We start from the raw sequence: 20,863 nt of genomic DNA on the forward strand, positions 1-20,863 counted from the left end.
TACAAATGGATATATATACCTATATTCATATCTATATTTATCAATATCAACATTATCTACCCATATAAAAATCACCCTGATCCTACATACAGAGATCACTGCTGACATTTTAATGTGGTCCCTTTTAGAATTTTCTGTACCTAGAATGACACATGAATTTTGACACGAGGGCCATTTTTGGCTGCTTTTACCTTTATTTTGTGCCTCTGTGACTTATCTTTGTGTTTTACATGAATGTGCTCCTATTTTATAATCAGGGAAAACAAAGTTTCTTTAAAAATCTTATCTCTTATATTAGAAAAGCTTCGTACCTTTTAGTTTTTCTCTTAGGTTGAGGTAATAATAACTGCTGAGAATGGTGAAACATCTATACAGGACTACTATGTTCAAGATAATGTTCTAAGTATTCTAAATATGGCATATATTAAGCCATTACTGAGCAACCAGGACAACTTAATGAGATCAGTATTATTATTACCTGCACTGTATAGATGAAGAAAGTGGGTACACATAAATGCAGTAATTTGTTTTAAGTCACATAGCTGATAAGTTACCAAACATAATCTGACTGATTAAGAGGGAGGGGGTGTCTAACATTGGTGTTTTTTGAAAATGCATATTACCTATTTGATCCCTATTTATATTCCATGAGGTGGAGTATTATTACCTCCCACTGATCCAGGAAATTGTAGCACAGAGAGATGATGTTAGTAATCTAGTCTTCTCATCTTAAGGACTGGCATAGTCCATACAATAGCCAAACTCCAAAATCATCTCATAACAGCAGATAAGGCTGCTCATGTATTTTAGATTTATTTACTGATGAGTTTATTTATTTGTTTGCTCATTCATGCATATAAAGATTAATTTGTCATATACACATGAACCTATTAATACTGCTGGGCACAGGACAGGCAATAATAGCTTTGCACAGACTGCTGTATGATACTGTTTTCCCCTTTTAATGGGTAGAGGAGCCCTTGAATCCTTTGTTTCTGAAGATTAAATCTAATGAGATGATGTATTCAAATATGAATAGCACAAAGTCTGGCATGTAGTAAGAGCTTAATTCATGATCATTGAATGAGCATTTGCAAAACTTTGATAAATCACATTAAGCAAAGAAAGACCCCAATCCCAGGGATGTGTTACTTTTCTTTATATATAAATAGGAACATCATTGATAAAACTGAAACATGGAAATTCTCTTTTATTCTATTTTTAATTACATTTTTGTCAAAATACAATTAAAAATTGAATTCCATAAGGATAATGTCTTTGATTTCTTGCAGCGTAATGAACTAGATACCAGACTGAATCTTCCATAGGAAACAGTTTACAAAAAGCAGCTTATTTTGTAATCAATTTCTGGCAAAAGTAAGGACTTCCCAGGGAGAGCCCAAAATTTAAATGAAGGTGAGAACCCAGAGACAGAAGCAGAATACAGAAGCCAGCTCTCTCCTTGCTGGCATTATTACTACAGGGAAAAATGGTCTTTGATTTTCATGGCTTCTCAGAAGGCGTGGACTTGAAATAGAGCTCAGAGAGTCTACACTCTGGAGAACCTAGTATGAGATCCCACCCCAATATAAACTGGATTCTAAATGGTTAGAACCTCAGTTTAAGAATGAATTAGAAAGTGGAGTGCCTGGGTAGCTCAGCTGGTTAAGCATCCAACTTTTGATTTTGGTTCAGGTCATGATCTCACAGTTCATGAGTTCAAGCCCCGCATCGGGCTCTGCACTGACAGTACAGAGCTTGCTTGGGATTTTCTCTCTTTCCCTCTCTCTCTTCCTCTCCCCTACTCACTCTCTCTTTCTCTCTCTCAAAATAAGTAAATGAACTTTTTTTTTTTTTTAAAGAGAAGAGGGAACTACAGAGAAGCCCACCTTTCCCACTCTGAAACATTGGTACGGAATAAAGAGGACAGTTTCTCCCCCTAAGAGTTTATCAGTACACATGGGTTTTGGCCCAGATTGTCTAAAAACCTGTAACTTGAGAATATAGAGTTAGATAAGTTCTGTTTTTGCAGTTCCTTCAAGCACTCGACAGAAGCAAACACAAATCCATTCTGGAGGAGCTCACCTTCAATCCACGTCTCAAAGAATTCCCACAAATTAATTTCTAAGAAAAATGAGCAAACAGACAAAAATCAGAAAACTCTTAAACTAACGAAGCACCAAAGTAAGTTGGAAGAAACATTCGACAACCAAACCAGGTGCTTAGCCTTCAGAGTTTAAGTTATCAAAGAACATAAACTAAGTGTGTACATCATATTTAAATAAAACAGAAAAGCCTTTAATATAAGAAATACCTCTCAGAAATGATAAAAAATAAGGCATCTGGGTGCGTTAGTAGATGAAGCGTCTGACTTAGGATCAGGTCATGATCTCACAGTTGGTGAGTTCAAACACTGCATCAGGCTCTGTTAGCACAGAGCCTTCTTCGGATTCTCTATCTCCTCATCTCTCTGCCTCTCCCCTGTGCTCTTCTGTTCAAAAATAATTTTTTTTTAAAAGTTGACCTTGAGGTGCCTGAGCAGTTCAGTCAGTTAAGCATTTGACTCTTGATTTCGGCTCAGGTCATGATCTCATGGTCTGTGGATTTGAGCCCTGCGTCCGGCTCTGTGTTGACAGCTTGAAGCCTGAAACCTGCTGCAGATATTGTGTCTCCTTCTCTCTCTGCCCCTCCCCTGCTCATGCTCTGTCTCTCTCTCTCAGAAATAAAATAATCATTAAAAAACCTTTAAAAAAGATGACCTTAACCAAACTCTTCCAAACAAAACAATGCCTTGACAGTTTTCATCTGTCAACTAGAAACCCAAAATCTGAAATTAGCATGAAAATTAGATTTCTGATTCCAAAGCAATGGCAGAACAATAACAACAACCAAAAGAAATGGTGAAAAACATCAAAATAGTGAATCAGGATTTCAATGTATCCAGGAAGGATAAATAAGAAGAAATTCACACCTAGATATATCATAGCGAAACTGTAGAAAACCGAAGCCAAAGAGAAGGCCCTAAAGGCATCCAGTGGGAAAAGAAATATTTCCTTCAAAAGAATGGCAATTACACTGGTAATTGATTTTTTTTAACAACAGTTAATATCAATAACAGCAGTACTTGGCAAAAGAGTGTAGAAAAATAACTTAGTTTGAAGAAAAAATAGCTGTCTGTCAACCTGGAATTATATGTCCAATGAAGATATCATTTTAAGATTGAGGGCAAAATAAAGACATTTTTTGGCACCAAAAAGTGTTTTCTTACAATCAGCCTTGACGCTAAAAAATAATTCCAAATTGTGTTCTTCAACTGAAAGGAAGTGATCTTCCATAGGTCTGAGATAATAAAAGAAAAGTTGACCAAGATTGTATTAAAGATTTGAGTAAGTATTCAAATGGACTGACTGTTTAAAACAATAATAATAAAATCTTAAGGAGTTAACAAATAAAATAGAGTTAAAATACATGAGTATAGTAGTATTTAAATTAAATTATGAGTGATCAGAAATAAATTATTAAAATATCCACATATCACTCCAAAACAAGATAAATAATCTTACATGTTGGTAATTATCTCTTAAAAATACAATCAGAAGTCACAAAAATAGAATTAGAAGGTATAAGTAATAAACTAGGAGAGGTATAATGGGGCAAGAAAAAATACACACACATGTATATCAAAAAAAAAAAAAAAAAGAAGAAGAAGGAAAACAGGAGACCAAAAAAGAAGGAAAAAAAAGAAGAGCAACTAGAAGGCATCAAATGAACTATAGAAATAAATTTAAGTACTTTAGTAATTATAATAATTGTACACGAAGTCAATTCTTTAGTTAAAAGACAATTTTCCTGTTGTGAACAATTCACAATCTGGCTATACCCTGTTTTTAAATTTTTTACTAAAGACATACCTAAAACATAAAGATAGGAAAGTTTGAAAATAAAATGATGTAAAAGATATACCATTAAAATACTAACTAAAATATTTTAGGATAAAGCATATTTCCTAAGAAGGTCACTACATAATGACAAAGAAATTAGTTTACCAGGAAGTATAGTACTTTGAAAGTTTTTTGTCCCTAAAACATATATATTTGAAATAACTATTAGAAAGAATAGTGATTTAACAATTAACAAAATTTTTCTTATGGATATTTAAAAAACACAACACCCAATTATGGTGGTATGTACCATCTTTTCAAGAACATATGGAACATTGCAAAATATTGCCCTATAATTGTATGTAATGCAAATTCTCAAAAAATTCACAAAATAATATCATGTGGACTATTTCCTATGACTACCATACAATGAGGTTTGAAATCAGTGACAAAAAAGATAATTTAAAAAATTCAAATTTATTTGGAAATTAGGAAGTTATGAGTCAAAGAATAAATGATAATGGGAATAAAAAGATTTAAAACAGAACAATAATGTAGAAATACAGAACTGAAATATTTATATTAGAAAAGGAGAAAAGCTAAAATTTAATTACTGAAGCACTAACTTAGCAGATCTGTGGTACAACAAAGCATGATGCCAAGAACGCAGAAGTAGTGAAGAGCAAAAGTTACCAAAATAGAGCGAGGAATTACAACAGAGAGGACTAATAAAATTTACACCATGTGGCAAGCTTGATCAGAAATAAAAGGGAAGTTCCTCCTAATCCTCCTATACGTGCAAACATATGATATTTGTCCTTCTCTGCCTGACTTATTTCGCTCAGCATAACACCCTCAAGGTCCATCCATGTTGCTACACATGGCCAGATTACATTATTTCTCATTGCCATGTAATATTCCATGGTATAGATAAACCACATCTTCTTGATCCATTCATCTGTTGATGGACACTTAGGCTCTTGACGGAGGAACAAGGGGGAGAAGAAGGGCGGAAATGGTGGGGGAAAGGGAGAGAGGCAAACCATGAGAGACTCTTGAATGCTGACAAAAACTGAGGACTGATGGATGTGGGGGGGGGATGGGCATGGAGGAGGGCACTTTGGGGATGAGCACTGAGTGTTACGTGGAAACTAATTTGACAATAAACTATTTGTAAAAAAAAATGGTATAATTAGATCACAAAAAAAAAAAAAAAGAAATAAAAGGGAAGGCACCACAGACAAAATTAGAAGTGAAAAAAAGAGACATAACTATGGGTACAGCAGACATTAAAATGCTAAAAGAATATCAGTGACAAACATATATTTAGAAAAAATATATAACAACAAAAATTACTCATGAAGGACTATTTATCAACACTGATAACTAACAATGATACTGAATCAATAGTTGAAAAATCTTCCCCCAAGGAAACACTAGTCCAAGAGTGTTTCATTGCTAAAGGAACAAATTACTCTCTGCTACACAATTTCTTGTCAAGAATAGAAAATTGGTAAATACTCTAACTCACTTGATGAAGGTAGCACAAACCCAATGCCAACATCCAGCAAGGAGAGTAAGAGAAAAGAAAATTATAGGCGTTATCACTAGTGCTCATTAAGGACTCATTGGACCACTATGTTTAAAAATAGTAATATGTCTTGACTGAGTTGTGTTTATCCAGAAATTCTAGTTCTGTTGAGCATTAGAAAATCTAGAGAAATAAATCATTACACTAACAGAAGGGGAAGGGAAAACATACATAACCATCTCAATAACCAAAAACTGATTAAATTTAATACTTTTTGTAATAAGAATAAAAAGACTCCTGGCGATCAAAAATCTTTAGTCTGGTATTTGAAGCCTACCAAAACCTGGAAACAAGTCTCATGCTGGAAAATTAAAAGCATTTCCTTTAAGATGAAGAACAAGGATGCTCCTTATCTGTACTTTAGTTTAGCCTTGTTCTGGAAGTCCTAACCAGTGCTGTCATGCAGGAAAAAAAGTATAAAAAACAAAAAGGAAGAAATAAAATTCAATTATTTGCAGATTATATTGTCATCTACATAACAAACCCTATAGAACAAATGGGTAAATATTAGAATTGATAAAACATGAACAAGCCTCCTGTACATACATCATCTCTAGATATATACTGCCGATGACAAACATGAAAACATGGAATTTTGTTATCTTAACATTGACAATACCTTTAAAATATGTAAATTGTCTCCCCACCCCAAATCTCTCAAAAGATGGTAAGGTGCAGTCTTTTAGGGAGAAGATTATAAAACATTATGGAATAGTTAGTGTTGAAGAAGTTTTATCTCTGTCTCTGCCTCTCTTCGAAGATATATAATACATTAAAGAGCTGGAAACTCAGTGTCATAAAGATGCTGTTTCTCTTTAAAGTTACCTATAGAATCAACCTTATTTCGCTCTAAATCCTGAAAGGTGTGTGTGTGTGTGTTTGTGTGTGTATTGGCAAGCTGATCCTAATGTTTAGGTTAGAAAGTAAACCGTAAGAGACTCTCAAATAATGAGAACAAACTGAGGGTTGAAGGGGGGTGGGGAAGAGGGGAAAGTGGGTGATGGGCATTGAGGAGGACACTTGTTGGGATGAGCACTGGGTGTTGTATGGAAACCAACGTGACAATAAATTATATATTTTATATATATTAAAAAATAGTAAACATTTAAGAGCCAATTCATTGATGAAGTTCATATGGGGGACACAAATTCCCAGATATCATGAATTATTATAAAGTTATATTAATTATGTCTTGTGTAATTGACATGGGGTAGATACTTTAATCATGGCCCAAGAAGAGAAAGCCCATGTATGACAGGTAGTTATGACAGAGCTGGCATTGTAGACGAGTGTAGAAAGGATAGCCTTTCTAATATATGGTACTGAGAAGATTGTGCACCTGTGTGAAAAAACCTTATCCCCCTTACTTCATATCATGCACAAATTAACCAACTCCAGGCTGCTGAAAAGCCCAAAAAAGAAAAGCAAATTTTATGATGTTTGGAATTCAATATAGGAGACTAACTTAATGAAAAAAAGTTTCTTCAAACAATACACAAACTCAAGAAATCATAAAGAAAAGTTTGGTCTCCTCAACTGCTTCAAAATGATGATCACCAAAAGAAAACATCCAAGGAGAATGAAAACTCAAATCTCAAACTGGGAAAAATGTTCATACTAAATAAATAACTCATACAAATCAACATGAAAAAGACTAAATGCCTGACAGAAAGGTGAGCAAAAGATTTAAACAAGTACTCTGTGCATTCAAGAAAAAGCAGTTGCCAATAAATATTTTAAAACATGCTTAACTGCATCTGTCATCAACAAAGGTAAATTAAGATTAGCCACCAGTTGGGCATAAATGAAAGCTGCCAGTATGGAGGGTTGATGTGGTTGTAAAGCAAATGAGTCACTTACACACATTTGTGGGAATATAAAATGGCCTGGTGACTTTGGAAACTGTGACATTGTCTAGTAAAGTTGGAGGTATACCTACTCTGTGCTGAAACAATTTTAATCCTGAGAATATAGCCCTATATACAGATAACTCTTGAAAATGTGCCCTCAAACTAGAAGATACATTCCAAAGAACTAGAATATTCTTAGCAGCATCAGTGCGAGCAAAATCTGGGAAACAGCCCAATGTCTATTGACTAGACAGTGGATAATTAAATAGTATTTTATGCACATAAGGAAATATTATATAGCCATGAAATTGAAGGATTTATGGCTATCTACAACAGCATGAATTATCTACAGAATGTAAACTAGGACAGTCACAAAACAGATTGTAGAATAATAGCTAGTGCTTATGGAGCCCACACTGTGTGTTCCAAGCACTATTTTCAAGGTCTGACACAAATGAACTCCTTTTCATGAGAAGTAGGCACTAATATTATTTCCATTTTGCAGTTAAGAAAACAGGCACAGTGACATTTACTAACTTGCCCAAAATCTCACAGCTCATGACTGGTGGAACCAGCTGTCAAAACCCAGGTAGTCTGGGCGCAAAAAATACCATGTGATATGATTTTTGGGGGTGCCGAAAGTTCAAAAACAAGCAAAACCAAACAAATTATTTTTAATGATACAAAGCCATGTGGCAAAATGAAAAATAAAAGCAAGTGAAGGATGAACATAGAATTCAGGACAGTTGTTCCCTGTGGGGGTGGGGGTTTGTGATCACAGAGAAGCAGATGGAAACTTCAAAAGCAGTGGTCATTTCTAAAAACAGAATGAGCGCCCATATTTGACCTATTTTATTGTTTTTTATACCTTAAGCATAGTTTATGACTATTGTTTCGTTTCTAATCAATATTTAAAGCAATTGAAGAAACTAAAGGAAAAAATAAGACCTTGCCGAAGATGGCAGAGGAAGGTGTCATATTTTTTCCTTATAAAGTTTCTGGCATCTTTGAAAAATCCATGGCTGGGGTGCCTGAGTGGCTCAGTCGGTTAGGTGTCCGACTTCGGCTCAGGTCATGAGCTCATGGTTCGTGGGTTCAAGCCCCATGCTGTGCTGACAGCTCAGAGCCTAGAGCCTGCTTCGGATTCTGTATCTCCCTCTCTCTCTGACCCTCCCCTGTTCATGCTGTCTCTCTCTCTCTCTCTGTCTAATTAAACATTTAAAAAAATTTTTAAAAAATCCACGGAAGTGGATTTGGATGTAGAATTTTCATTATTTAAAGACTTTGTTTTCAAACAAACAACAATGGCAACAAACAGTGGCATGGACGCCTCTGATTACAGCCTGTCCAAAAGGCAACATGGCGGAATGGTAAAATCCTTCCCTTCAACATGTATTTTTTTTTTTTTTTTAATTTCTGAGGGAGAGAGAAACAGCGTGAGCAGGGGAGGGTCAGAGAGAGAGGGAGACACAGAATCCAAAATAGGCTCCAGGCTCTGAGCTAGCTGTCAGCACAGAGCCCTATGCGGGGCTTGAACCCACAAACCACAAGATCATGACCTGAGCTGAAGTTGGACGCTTAACCGACTGAGCCACCCAGGTGCCCCCAACATGGGGTTTTTAAACGTTGCAACTCAAGGCCTTTTTCCTCCTCCTGATTACAGACTGTGGCTCCTTTCCATCCCCCGACCAAAGAGGTATAGGAAATAGGATTCCACCATCCATCATAAGCCACTAAGAATTTCTCTCTTCAGTTACTTAGAATCAGTTTTTAAGGAACAAAACTCAAATTATCAGTCAATTTAATGTTACCTCTTATTTTAAATCCTTATAGTTTTTACAGCTGTGGTAGTTACTTGAAGTCCATCACTGTTCACTTCTCAGTTACACCCCATCGGCCCCCAAGCTCTGCTCCACTGTCTCCTCTTTTGTGAGGATGTCTTTTCTACCATCAGTGTGCCCTTTTCCAAGATTTGCTTTCAGACAGAGTAACTCCATTGTCCCCTTCGCACTTTGCACACACTTTGAGCAAAAACCCCTTATTAGCATTCTGCTTGCCTACTATTAGTTATTTATTGTCATTCTCATCTACAATGGATGTTCTTTAAGGTGGGATATCAAATCATAAGAATCTCTAAATTATACTCTGAATATTCAACAGCAAAGAGTCCTGTATGAAGTGATCATAAAAATAGTAGACAATATCTATTCTAGTCATCTACTGTTGCATAACTCATCACTCTAAAGCAGGGGCTTAGAAACCAGGATTTCTTTTTGTCTTTCCTGGTTCTCAGCTGGGTGAGTTCCTTTGAGGTTCTGTCATGCCGTTGCATTCAGATGGTTGCCTCAAAGCTGGACCAGGCTGAATGTCCGAGATGGCTTCCTGACTCTCACGTCTGGTGCCTGGATCCCCTTAGCCTGCCTGTCTCCATGAGGGCTCTCCCTGCCTGGCTTATGCTTCTCCATGGCTTCTCCACATGGCTTCTACTTCTCACAGCATGGTGGCCATAGCATATGACTGGTGGAAGCCAGCTTGCAAAGGCAGGAAGCGGAGATGTCTGGTTGTGAAGGCCTCTACTCAGACTTGGCATGGTGCCCCTGCTGTCATATTCCATTGGTCTATGCTATCACAGGCCCATACAAGTTAAAGAAGGTGAAGAAAAAGATTCACCTCTGAATGGGAAGTATACAGGTCAATTGCACTAGAGCATGTAGCCATGATCGGAAAGTACAATCTGCTACAACATCTATGGAATACGCCCTCTGTGTCATAGTGCTAAACATACTGCACATATGAAGTCACTTAACCTTCTCAACAATGCTTTGAGAAAGCTACTATTTCCACTTAATAAATAAAGAAAATGAGGCTCAGAGAGGCTAGTTGATTGCTTTAAATGTCGCAGCCACTAAGTGGTAGAGCTGATATTCCAGTTAGATCACTCCGGAGGTCTCTCTCTTTAAATTTCTTTAAGTTTATTTATTTATTTTTCACACATGCGCGAGAGAAACAGAACATGTGGGGGAGGATCGGCAGAGAGAAGGAAAGATAGAACCCCAAGCAGGCTTCACACCATCAGCACAGAGCCTGATGCAGGGCTCGAACTCATGAACCAAGAGATCATGACCTGAGCTGAGATCAAGAGACAGTCGGGAGCTTAATCTACTGCATGACCCAGGTGCCCCCAGAATCCACTCTCTTAATCACAGAAATATTTGGCTTCCTTACTGTGAAAGATGAATAAATATTTGACATTAATACTTCTTTTCTCTGACTAACTCAACAGAATAGTTTTTAAGCTCCTAAAATATGTATCTTTTCTTAAAATATATTTTTATTTATTTCTAGGAGAGAGAGAGAGAGAGAGAGAGAGAGCGTGAGCAGGGGAGGGTCAGAGAGAGAGGGAGTCACAGACTCTGAAATAGGCTCCAGGCTCTGAGCTGGCAGTCAGCACAGAGCCCGACGCGGGGCTCGAACCCGAGAACCTTGAGATCATGACCTAAGCGAAAGTCGGACGCTCAACCGACTAAGCCACCCAGGTGCCCCAAAATATGTATCTTAAACAATACCATCTGTGCTCCCCCCAAAAGCAATAGAGAAGAATGGAAAGTGAGAACAGAGAACCATGAGTAGATCCTCCTACATTTCTACTTGATATTTGGTCTGTGATAGAAATCCTGTGCTCTTTTTTTGTGACCTTGCCTCTCTTGACCAGGAATTCTGAAATTCCACGTAACCAGGCCTCCTGGAAATTCCTTTTGCTCTTCCTAATGGGTATCTTTTTCTGATTTTAGCCCCAAATCATATCCACCCACAACTTCTGAAAAGCTTTTCAGCTTTTTGGTATCAGGTACATTTGGACATGACCAAACGTTGGCATGAAGGCACCTTGGCTCTCTTCCTGTATCTTATTGGTGGGGGAACGTTGGGTATATGGAAACTAGAACAAGCTGGTGACTGGGGGCTTGGTTTTCATGGAGTACCCAACCAGAAATCCTGGAGCTGACTTTCAGTTTCTCTGCACATTTACATAATCAAATACCACGTGATTATCATAAGCTGTCATTATAGGTCAGGTCCTCCATATAGTGGCCTGGCTCATGAGACTCCCCACGGTTGCTGGTTTTGCTTATTGCCAAGTAGTGAAATACAGTGTCTGAGGACATGGAGGTATTAACAGAGCTGTCAAATTAGTTCATGAGAAGTGTTGTTTTCTAGCAATGGGAGAATATAAAATATGACATGCCTAAATGATGGAAGATTGTGTGGCTATGTAAATAAGTTTAGTTATACTGGAAAATAGTTATGATACATTAATGTTAAAATCAAAATAGGATGCATAGTTTTATAAGAGTCTTAGGGGCATCTGGGTGGCTCAGTTGGTTAAGTGTCCAACTCTTTGTATTGGCTCACATCATGATCTTACTGTTCATGAGATAGAGCTCCACATTGGGCTTAGGGCTGACAGCATGGAGCCTGCTTGGGATTCTCTCTACCTCCCTCTCTCTCTCTCTGCCCCTCCTCTGCTCATGTGAGCATGTGCTCTCTGTCTTTCTCTCTCTCAAAATAAATAAACATTTTAAAAAAGAAAAAAACCCAAAAGCCTAAAAAACACCCAATAATGTTGACCACTTTTCAATGGTTCCATTGTGGTATTTTTGTCTTTGTATGTTTTTGTATTTTAACCTTTTCTACAATGAATATACATGACTTGTGTGATAATAGTAAGCACAATATTAAAATATGTCACAGCCTTCTCTATTCTTTGTGATGTTTTTAAAGGCCACAAGCATGAAAGGTCTAAACTTGTGGTGAGTCAGCGGGAGACTTGAGTTTGTTCAGCTGGAAGCCTCCTGTGTGGTGGCAGGTGAGTTAAGTCAGGGAGTTCCTTCACCAGCTGGCAATTTTGCCATTAAGAGGGAAGGAAGTCTGTCTCGGAATTCTGCATCGCCCCATCCTCACACATCTCCATGAGTCTCAGGACCAACCGCACTTGCTGTTCCTGCACAAAACCACTGGCCAAGTCGACAACCTGTGGCCAACACTCGCCCTGCAGCCCACCTGTGTCCTCTCACAGCGTGCAGCTTTTTAATTACCAGCCAACCATGATGCTGAATGTTAGCTACGTGACTCTGATAGCACCAGCGGATGGGCCTGGTTGGTCCGAGAGCAGATTCGTAATTACTTCTGGGTAACTAGGAAGCCAGCCACACTGACGACTCTGCTGGGTACGAGACTCTGATCTCAGGATGCCAAAATTGCTGCTTCTCCTTTCCCCAAGATTCAGGGGGATTTACACTTATTAATTCCTACAAATCAAAATGAAATTGTTCCCCAAGGTCAAGGGCAGGAGTTGTTCACATATATCATGGAAGAAAATAATGACCCAGGATTTACAGAGAGTTTTGTCATGCATACATACAGAGGAAAATAGCATTTATTGGGCACCTTCTATGTACCAGACACAGCGCTGGGCTCCTTGAAGAGAAGATGATGTGTATCCCCACCCAGTGATTGAGTGGCTTTTATCATGTGAGGTTTCAAAGAGAAAATATGGCTCTCGTAAGCAAAACAGTCATTCAATTTGGGGATGTGTCCCTGATGAGAAATAGGTAAAGATGACATTCTCAATCATTGTGAAGCAGTTCCACATGCTGCAAACATCATGGATGTTGGCATACGAGAAGTGTGGCTTTAGCTGCCTCTGAATTGGGAAAACCTGTTACCCAGGGTGGTGGTCTTACATGAGGACGTGGGAGTGGGGTTTTGTGCTGAGTCGTCACAGCGTGAACAGATCCTCACGCAAACGACTAGCTGTGTGCTGGCCATAGGCACTCTTGGTCTGCAGACTTTTTCTTCTCTTTATCCTTTCTTTCTCACAACCAGACGCTGAACGTAGGTGGGAAAAGTATTGCGGGGGAGCATTGTTACTTCCTTACCAGAATATGCAGTGTCAACGAATAACATGCCTTGAAGTTGACTTTGTTGGTGTCAGTATAAAGAGGATCTTTCTTCCCATATTTAAGCCCACTGTCTCAGAAGGTAGTGAGCCCTTATCCTAGAGCATTCTAGAAGACTCTCGAGTCTAGGGTTAGAGCCACGGGTAGACACTTGAATTCCCTACTCCTAAGACTCTCTAGCTCTCAGACTACTTTACTATTTTGTTTTGTTTACCACTGACACTCTTGCCGGAATAAATGAATATGAAAAACAAGTTCCCTGAAGCAAGAAAAGAGATAATAGGTTATTGTCAGATAATTTGATTGAACCTGTGTCCCTGTTTAATAATAGACTGTCACAGTTTGTTTTACATGTGACAGGACACACAGCATTGCATGCTAGGGACCATAGTGACACAGCCTTCTAATACTCCTAGAGTATAAAGTTTAATCTTGGTAATAAAATTGCCTCATAAAACTTTATGGGTAACAACTGAAATGTCCAACACCAAGGTCAAGATAAAAATAAACCACCAGATAAAATACACATCCACCATTCCTGATCCAAATTCCTTAGGGCTAGGGATTCAGAATATTTTGGAATTTAGGAAAGTAATATTGTACATGTAGCTAATATTACTAATTTCCCCTCTAAGTTTTGGAGAAATGGCTAGGCATTAAACATACTCATATTTCTACCTGTGAAACATAGAGGTATATTCACAGGAAGTGGGATAAATGAAGAACATACATCACTTCACTGCAGGTCCAGTTTTGCTGCCAAATTAGTTACAAACATTTTTCAGTAGTTTGAAGCTTTTGGCTTTGGAATTGTGGATAAAGGATTATGAACCTGATTTAAGCACTAGCCTGAAAACACAGTGATTTTGTTTAAAAAAATTTTTTTATGTCTTATTTATTTTTGAGAGAGAGAGAGTGACAGTGTGAGCAGGAGAGGGACAGAAAGAGAGGGATACACAGAAGCTGAAGACGGATTCCAGGCTCTGAGCTAGCTATCAGCACAGAGCCTGACGTGGGGTTCGAACCCACAAACCACGAGATCATGACCTGAGCTGAAGCTGGACGCTTAACCAACTGAGCCATCCAGGCACCCCAAAACACTGTGATTTTGAAGAAGACCATAACGTGGGACAGTACTCATAACACAAAACAGTATTATGAGATGAATGAAAACAGTAGATGTTCTAAAAGTAGGTTTCCTGAAATTTTAAAATATTACACAAAGATACAGAAAAAGAACTTCAGAAACCTGCAGCAAGATAGTGGTTAATTTTGGATGCTAGGGAAAACATGGTAACTTTTGTTTTCTTCTTTGTAATTTTGTACATTTTCTAAAATTTCCAAGAGGACTATGAATAATTTTAACAACAAACAAAGCTGGCTTGCCATCGCAACTTTCCAGCCTGTGGGGACACTGCAGGGACACATTATACCCCCATTAGTCCCCAGTCTGGGATGTGTGACGGTGTCTCCCTCCTGAGTGCCGGAAGCAGCCTGGCCAGCATCGGGCGTTAGCTTACTGGAAAGTGCTAGAGGCAATCACTCTAGTGACCTCTGTCTCTTTCAAAACACTCAAAACTACAGCACCAAGGTTCTTATCAGTTCTGTCCAGAATGATGAAGAGATCCTGGAAATAAACCCCAAGACCCTTTTATTCAGCCCCGATGGAGTAAGCGTGTCTGCCTACTCTTCCCTAACAGCGCCCATGTGCTGCAAGGAGTAGGGCTTTAGGCAGTTGGATTGATTGTTAGGGAAGCTGAAAGCTTTGTTGCGGGGAGAGTAACTGTGAAGTAGCCTGCTAATTTCAGAAGCAGTTTAGAACCAGGACATCTGTTCTTGCTGTCTTGGAACATCTTTGTTCTTTCTTTCCTGGTTTTCTTCTCTCACAACCACTGTTGAGCGTTGTTTATCCTCACTGATGTACATGGAGCAGTCTTTGGTTTTTCAAGTCAGGTCTCTGATATATGTACACATTTGCTCTTTAATTTGTGCCATTCTGCAGAACATTTATGGTAGTCAGTTGCATTTGAAACGGAATTTTAAAAAAGGACCAATAATAACGATGTTTGTTATTAAATCTGGATGAATGAAAAGAAAAAAACACTGGAGGCACTTTGCTGTCACTTGCTGCATAAGACTAAAATGATCTGCTCAACATACAGCTAATGCTGTTTGAGGGCAGGGACTAGCTCTTCCTCGTCTTTATAAGGGAGGCGCCTAGCCTGAAGCCCAGCTCAGGGTATACTCAGCAAATGCTTTTGACTGGGCTAATATATTTATAGGGGGAAATATGTATTGTATTGTGCATATGTATACACACATGTGTACATATATGTATACATACGTGTGTATAAATATGTAATTTATCTCTATATCATTTTTTTCTTCTGTGCGCATTTATTCATTCATTGTAGAAGTGCCCAGTGGGAGACAGTAAGGAATTAGCTGTAGCTACAAAGGCCATTTAGAATTCCAGGTTATAAAACAGCAAGGAATTCCAAGTTCCACGGTTATATGACCACTTAGACCAGCATCTCACAACCTTAGCTGCAGATTAGACTGAGTTGAGCATGGTAAGTAAAGTCAGTGTCTGGGGATTCTGATTTCTTTGGTCTGGGGAATGACACTGATCTTGCTTCTCACTTGGAGCCTCCTTGATGACCCTTTTGTTCAGAAGGATTTAAAATCTACTGCAGTGGGGCGCCTGAGAGGCTCAGTTGGTTAAGCATCCGACTTCGGCTCAGGTCATGATCTCACGATTCGTGGGTTCAAGCCCCGCGTCAGGCTCTGAACTGGCATTCAGCTCAGAGCCTGGAGCCTGTTTCAGATTCTGTGTTTCTCTCTCTCTCTGACCCTCCCCTGCTCACACTGTCTCTCTCTCTCTCTCTCAGAAATAAATAAAACATTAAAAAATATTTTTAAATCTACTGCCGTGAATTAAGTGGGTTCATGGTTTTCACAGAGGAAGGAATGCTCCTCCAAGGCATCACAGGACAAAACATGTGTGTGTGTGTGTGTGTGTGTGTGTGTGTGTGTGTGTGGAGAGGGAGGGTCATACATTTCCAAACTATTCTCACACAATGTCCCATATGTGACTGTTTTCTCTGAGTCCTGTCTTGGTGAATATTGTAGCTGCCTCTCTAGCATGCCAGGAGAGGGCTGGCTCCGGGGCCACTGTTCTAATCAGGTGTGTCTCAAACTTAATGTGACTAGAGGTCACCTGGGGATCTTGCAGAAATACAGATTCTGAGTCAGCACCCCGAGAGGAGAAAGCTAATGTTTATGGAGTTACGGTGATTCGGTCTGTCCCCCGGGAGCTCCAGATCTGACACAAGTCTAACGCTGGAATCTTAAAGCCACCCTTTGGAAGCTTGATGAAATTGCCAAGAGGTCAACTGTCTGGCTAAAAACCGAAGCAACCTAAAGTCCTCATGAAGGGGCAACACCTCTATTCTTTATGGAGGAGACCCTGGCACAGGGTGGGTTCACACGGAGGAACAGAAGCAGGACCTCAGGGTAGGGGCTCTTGACCACACAGCCGGATGGAAACTCGTAGCAAATTACTGCTGAGGTTGTCAAAGTCACTCCCGCATTGCCCCCAAGGAAGGGATGGGTCTGGAAACAAAGCCTGCTGCAGTGGGTTGAATGGCAACCCTAAAATATTTCCACGTCCACAGCCTGGGCACTTGTGAATGTGACCGTATGAGGGGAAAGGGTCTTTGCAGATGTAATTAAGAATTTTGAGATGAAATCATCCTGGATTAACCGGAAGGTGAGTGGGTGGGGGCCTAAACCCAATGACAAATGTCCTTACAAGAGAAAGACAAGGGAGATCTGAGGCAGGCAAAAGAAGAGAAGGCACAGACCCAGAGCAGAAAGTGGGAGAGGGCGAGGCAGACAGCAGAGAGATGCGGCCGCAAGTCAGGGAGCACCAGGGGCCACCTCCCAGGCTGGTGGCGGTGGAAGGAAGGATCCTCTCTCCCAGGTTCGAAGTGAGCGGGGGCCTGCCCACACCTTGATTTTGGACGTCTAGCCCCATAGACTGTGAGAGAATACAGTTTTGGTTGTTTTAAGTCATGCAGTTTGGTGAGAAGTGGATGCGCCTGCCTTACCATTCATTCCACGATGGGGCCACAGACCATTTATTTGTTTGTTTGTCTGACAATGAAGCTGCTGTTTGCCGCACTCATCACTGGTTATAATCTTCTGTCTGAAACATCATCCCTTTTGTCATGTGACCCTGGATCAGCCAGCCCTACTTCTGCCTCACCTGCCCAGCACACTACCTGCCTCAGTTTCCCACAAAGGTGGGGTAAACAGAAGGGGCCCTGGATTTGGAGTCAGACAGACTTGAGTGGTAGCTCCAGCTCCATCCCCACTTTCTGTGCCATCTCAGAAGAGTCACTTAGACGAGGAAGCCGATGCCCAGAGAAGTTAGTGGTGCCTGTCATCCGACTGGCCCCACCTGCTACAGGGTCAGAGGAGAAGGCCGTCCTGGCACCTCGCACAGAGGAGATGGCCCATAAGCCAGGAGCCCCGGCTTCGGCTTCTGCAGCCCACAGGCCTGGGTCTGGCTGTGTGTCAGGTCACCTCACCCTGACACCTGGGGGCATCTGGGATCACGGCGATGCTGGCACTGCAGCCTCCTGTCACTCTGGACACCAGCTCCGCCTCCAGCGTCCACCTGTGAGACCCAGGCATCACCTCCTTACCCTGGACTGTCCCCGAGCTCCCTCTAAGCCCAGGAATCCACCCAGAAGCCAGGCAGTCGACCTTCTTGAGGCCGGATCCTGCTTTCTGGAGGGAAGTTTAGGTAAGTCCTCCAATGTCCTACAGCCATAAAACGATGGGGCCAAAGGACAAGGGATTTACACTCAGGCTGCTTGACTCTGAAGCCCATGTTCTTTCCTACACTGTGACAGGGAGTGTGCTACCTTTCCAATGAGCAAACTAAAACCAATAAATGGGTAAATAGATGGCTGTTAAAATTAGTACCTCAAAATTCTCTCAATTTAAAAGTTTTGTTTTGTTTCTCATTATAAATATTTCTTACCACTTAGAGGCCTGCAATTTTTTTTTTTTTTTTTTTTTTTTTACCATAACCCTAGACATCAGGAATAGGATGGATGTTGTGCTGAATCAGATACACATCAGGATACCCTAAACTGACCGCATCATCACCCCGGCTGCTCCACGAACCCGGAACTGGACTCCAGGTTCTCTGCTGGGGCATCACGTGTGGGAAGCACGTGTTGTTTCAGTTCTGGCTTCACACACGCGGGTGTGAAGTGATGGATGGTATTTCAGGGTGCTCCCCTGGCATTCTGGGGCTGGGGTATCTCATCTCTGTCCCGGCCACACACCCATGCTGGGTGAGAACAAGTGGCCGGCCCATGAAACCAGTGTCACTACGGGGAAGATGCTTCGCTGAGCACCAACATGCGCATCCTAGGCACCAGCCTCTCGGCTCGGCTCTGCCACTGGCAATGCCCTTCCTGGGGGGGGGGGGGGGGAGGGGGGGGGGCACAGTGACACCCTTCCTTCATTCACATTCCGGTTCCCACCAGGAGAGGGGAGATTGGGACCCACAGTGACGTCCGTTACTTACTGTCTGTTCATAGTTCTTGCTGCCTCACAAAGAAGCGGGATCTTGAATTCAGCCTGTGGAAACAAAAAGTAAAACCCGTTACTGAGCTCGACACTTCATGTTTTAATTCCGGCCAACACGCCGCTGTCGCTCCCTATTAGAATGGGGGACAGGTGGGGGCTCGAGGAAATGACGGGAAGAGAGTCAATCCAGGTGGATAATTGGTTTATTTCTGGAGCGGGGCGGGGGAGGGGACTTTGCCCTGACAGGCTGTCCTCTTTCCGTCACGATCCATCGCGTCTGCCCTGGGGAGCTGCGCACACAGCCCGACCTGGTTTTCCCTGGCGTGCAATTGTGTACTTCCCCTGGGCGCCTGCTCGCGGGCTCTGCAGGGCGCCCCTGTCCGTGCAAGAGAGGGGGGGCCTTTCCTTTCAAAGTGAGGCTCTGCCATGAAATATTTATTGGAAGCAACATTTCTCTACCGCTTCAGCTACGACACAACATTTTATTTGTGGCTTGTGTTCACCCACACAGGAGAGATTATTTGCCAAATAAATTAGCAGCCGAGACCCTGGGGGTATTCAGAGGGAGCTTTCCGTCAATAATTACATTTAATCTACACAAAGACCCTGTGGGTATGTAGGATACTGGCCACCATATCAGTTGGGGTTCTAGCAAGAAATGGATGGCATCCTCAAATTGGTAGCTTGAGAACAGTTTAATAAAGAGATAGTTTAAAAGGTGTGGACAGGGTAAGGGGAATCCACAAAGGAAAGTGAGAGATGTAAGGGTGCTGTTATCATGCTCGGGGGTTCAAGGGAGCCAAGGGTCACTGGGATCCAGACATGGGGCTGGTGGGAAGGGCTTCCACAGTATGAGAGACTCAGAGGGAGAGGTCTGGGTGGGTGCAGTAGAAATCTCCATCTCACACTTCTGGCCACACTCGCATGCTGCTGTTTCCCATTGGCCAAACTTAACAGGAAGCCAAGGGTGAAGAGCCATGGATGTGGTCTCTATCCATCAGCCTCCTGGGGCTCCTTGCTGAGCAGAGCAGAGTTGAGACTGGACTTCAGTGTTAAAGAGAATGAGGCTCAGGGAGGTTAACTTATGTGCCCAAGATCATCCATCTGCAATAAAAGCCCAAATGCACAGGACTCAAAAATTCCATTTCCTGCCCAGTCACCATATTACACCCCACTGAGCTTTATGCACTTCTAGATCATTCTGCCATCCTCTGTCATCATGTATCCATCCATCTATCCAACTGCCATTTACTGAGAACTTTGTGCAAATATTGTGCCCAATAGGAGGCGGCCTCTGTTCAAGGCACTCCTAAAACTCAGGATAATATGGATTCTGCATCTCTCTATGATGGCTGTTATCAAAGTGCTCTGCAAAAACAGATTCATCTAGGGGCGCCTGGGTGGCTCAGTAGGTTGAGCGTCTGACTTCGGCTCAGGTCATGATCTCGTGGTTCGTGGGTTCGAGCCCCGAGTTGGGCTCTGTGCTGACAGCTAGCTCAGAGCCTGAAGCCTGCTTCTGATTCTGTGTCTTCCTCTCTCTCTGACCCTCTCCTCCTCACACTGTCTGTCTCTCTCTCTCTCAAAAAAAAAAAAAAAAACATTTAAAACCAAAAACAGATGTATATAAAGCAAAACAAATCCTCTGTGCCTTGGAGGTCAGGGGAATCTTTATTTATTTATTTATTTATTTTAAATGTTTATTTTTTCAGAGAGTGAGACAGAAGGTGGGTAGGGGTGGGGGAGAGAGAGGGAGACACAGAATCTGAAGCAGGCTCTGTTTGAGGCTCTCAGCCAGCTCTTAAGTGAAGGAATCACAGGGTGTGGGGCAGTCCCTTCCAAGGTTTACTGCCTTGGATCAGAGGTCTGGGGAGGTGGCCAGGGAAGATGCTTTCTAGCTTCACTTTCCATCCACTGTATAGCCTTGAACAAGGCATTAAAATGCTCCGCCTCAGTTTTTCATCTGAGACATGATCA

At 41.2% G+C, this 20,863-nt stretch overlaps 1 protein-coding gene across 1 annotated transcript in view; it reads right to left on the reverse strand.

Moving 5' to 3' along the window:
• CLNK (cytokine dependent hematopoietic cell linker) overlaps positions 1-20,863 on the reverse strand; it is a 172,825-nt gene that overhangs the window by 140,635 nt on the left and 11,327 nt on the right. The window contains 1 exon segment of the mRNA XM_039248980.1: positions 18,888-18,940. Within this exon segment, the coding sequence (XP_039104911.1) occupies positions 18,888-18,940 (53 nt within the window).

The sequence above is a fragment of the Hyaena hyaena genome, unplaced genomic scaffold (genome assembly GCF_003009895.1).
Source record: "Hyaena hyaena isolate Hyena2069 unplaced genomic scaffold, ASM300989v1 scaffold_328, whole genome shotgun sequence".
NCBI lineage: Eukaryota > Metazoa > Chordata > Mammalia > Carnivora > Hyaenidae > Hyaena > Hyaena hyaena.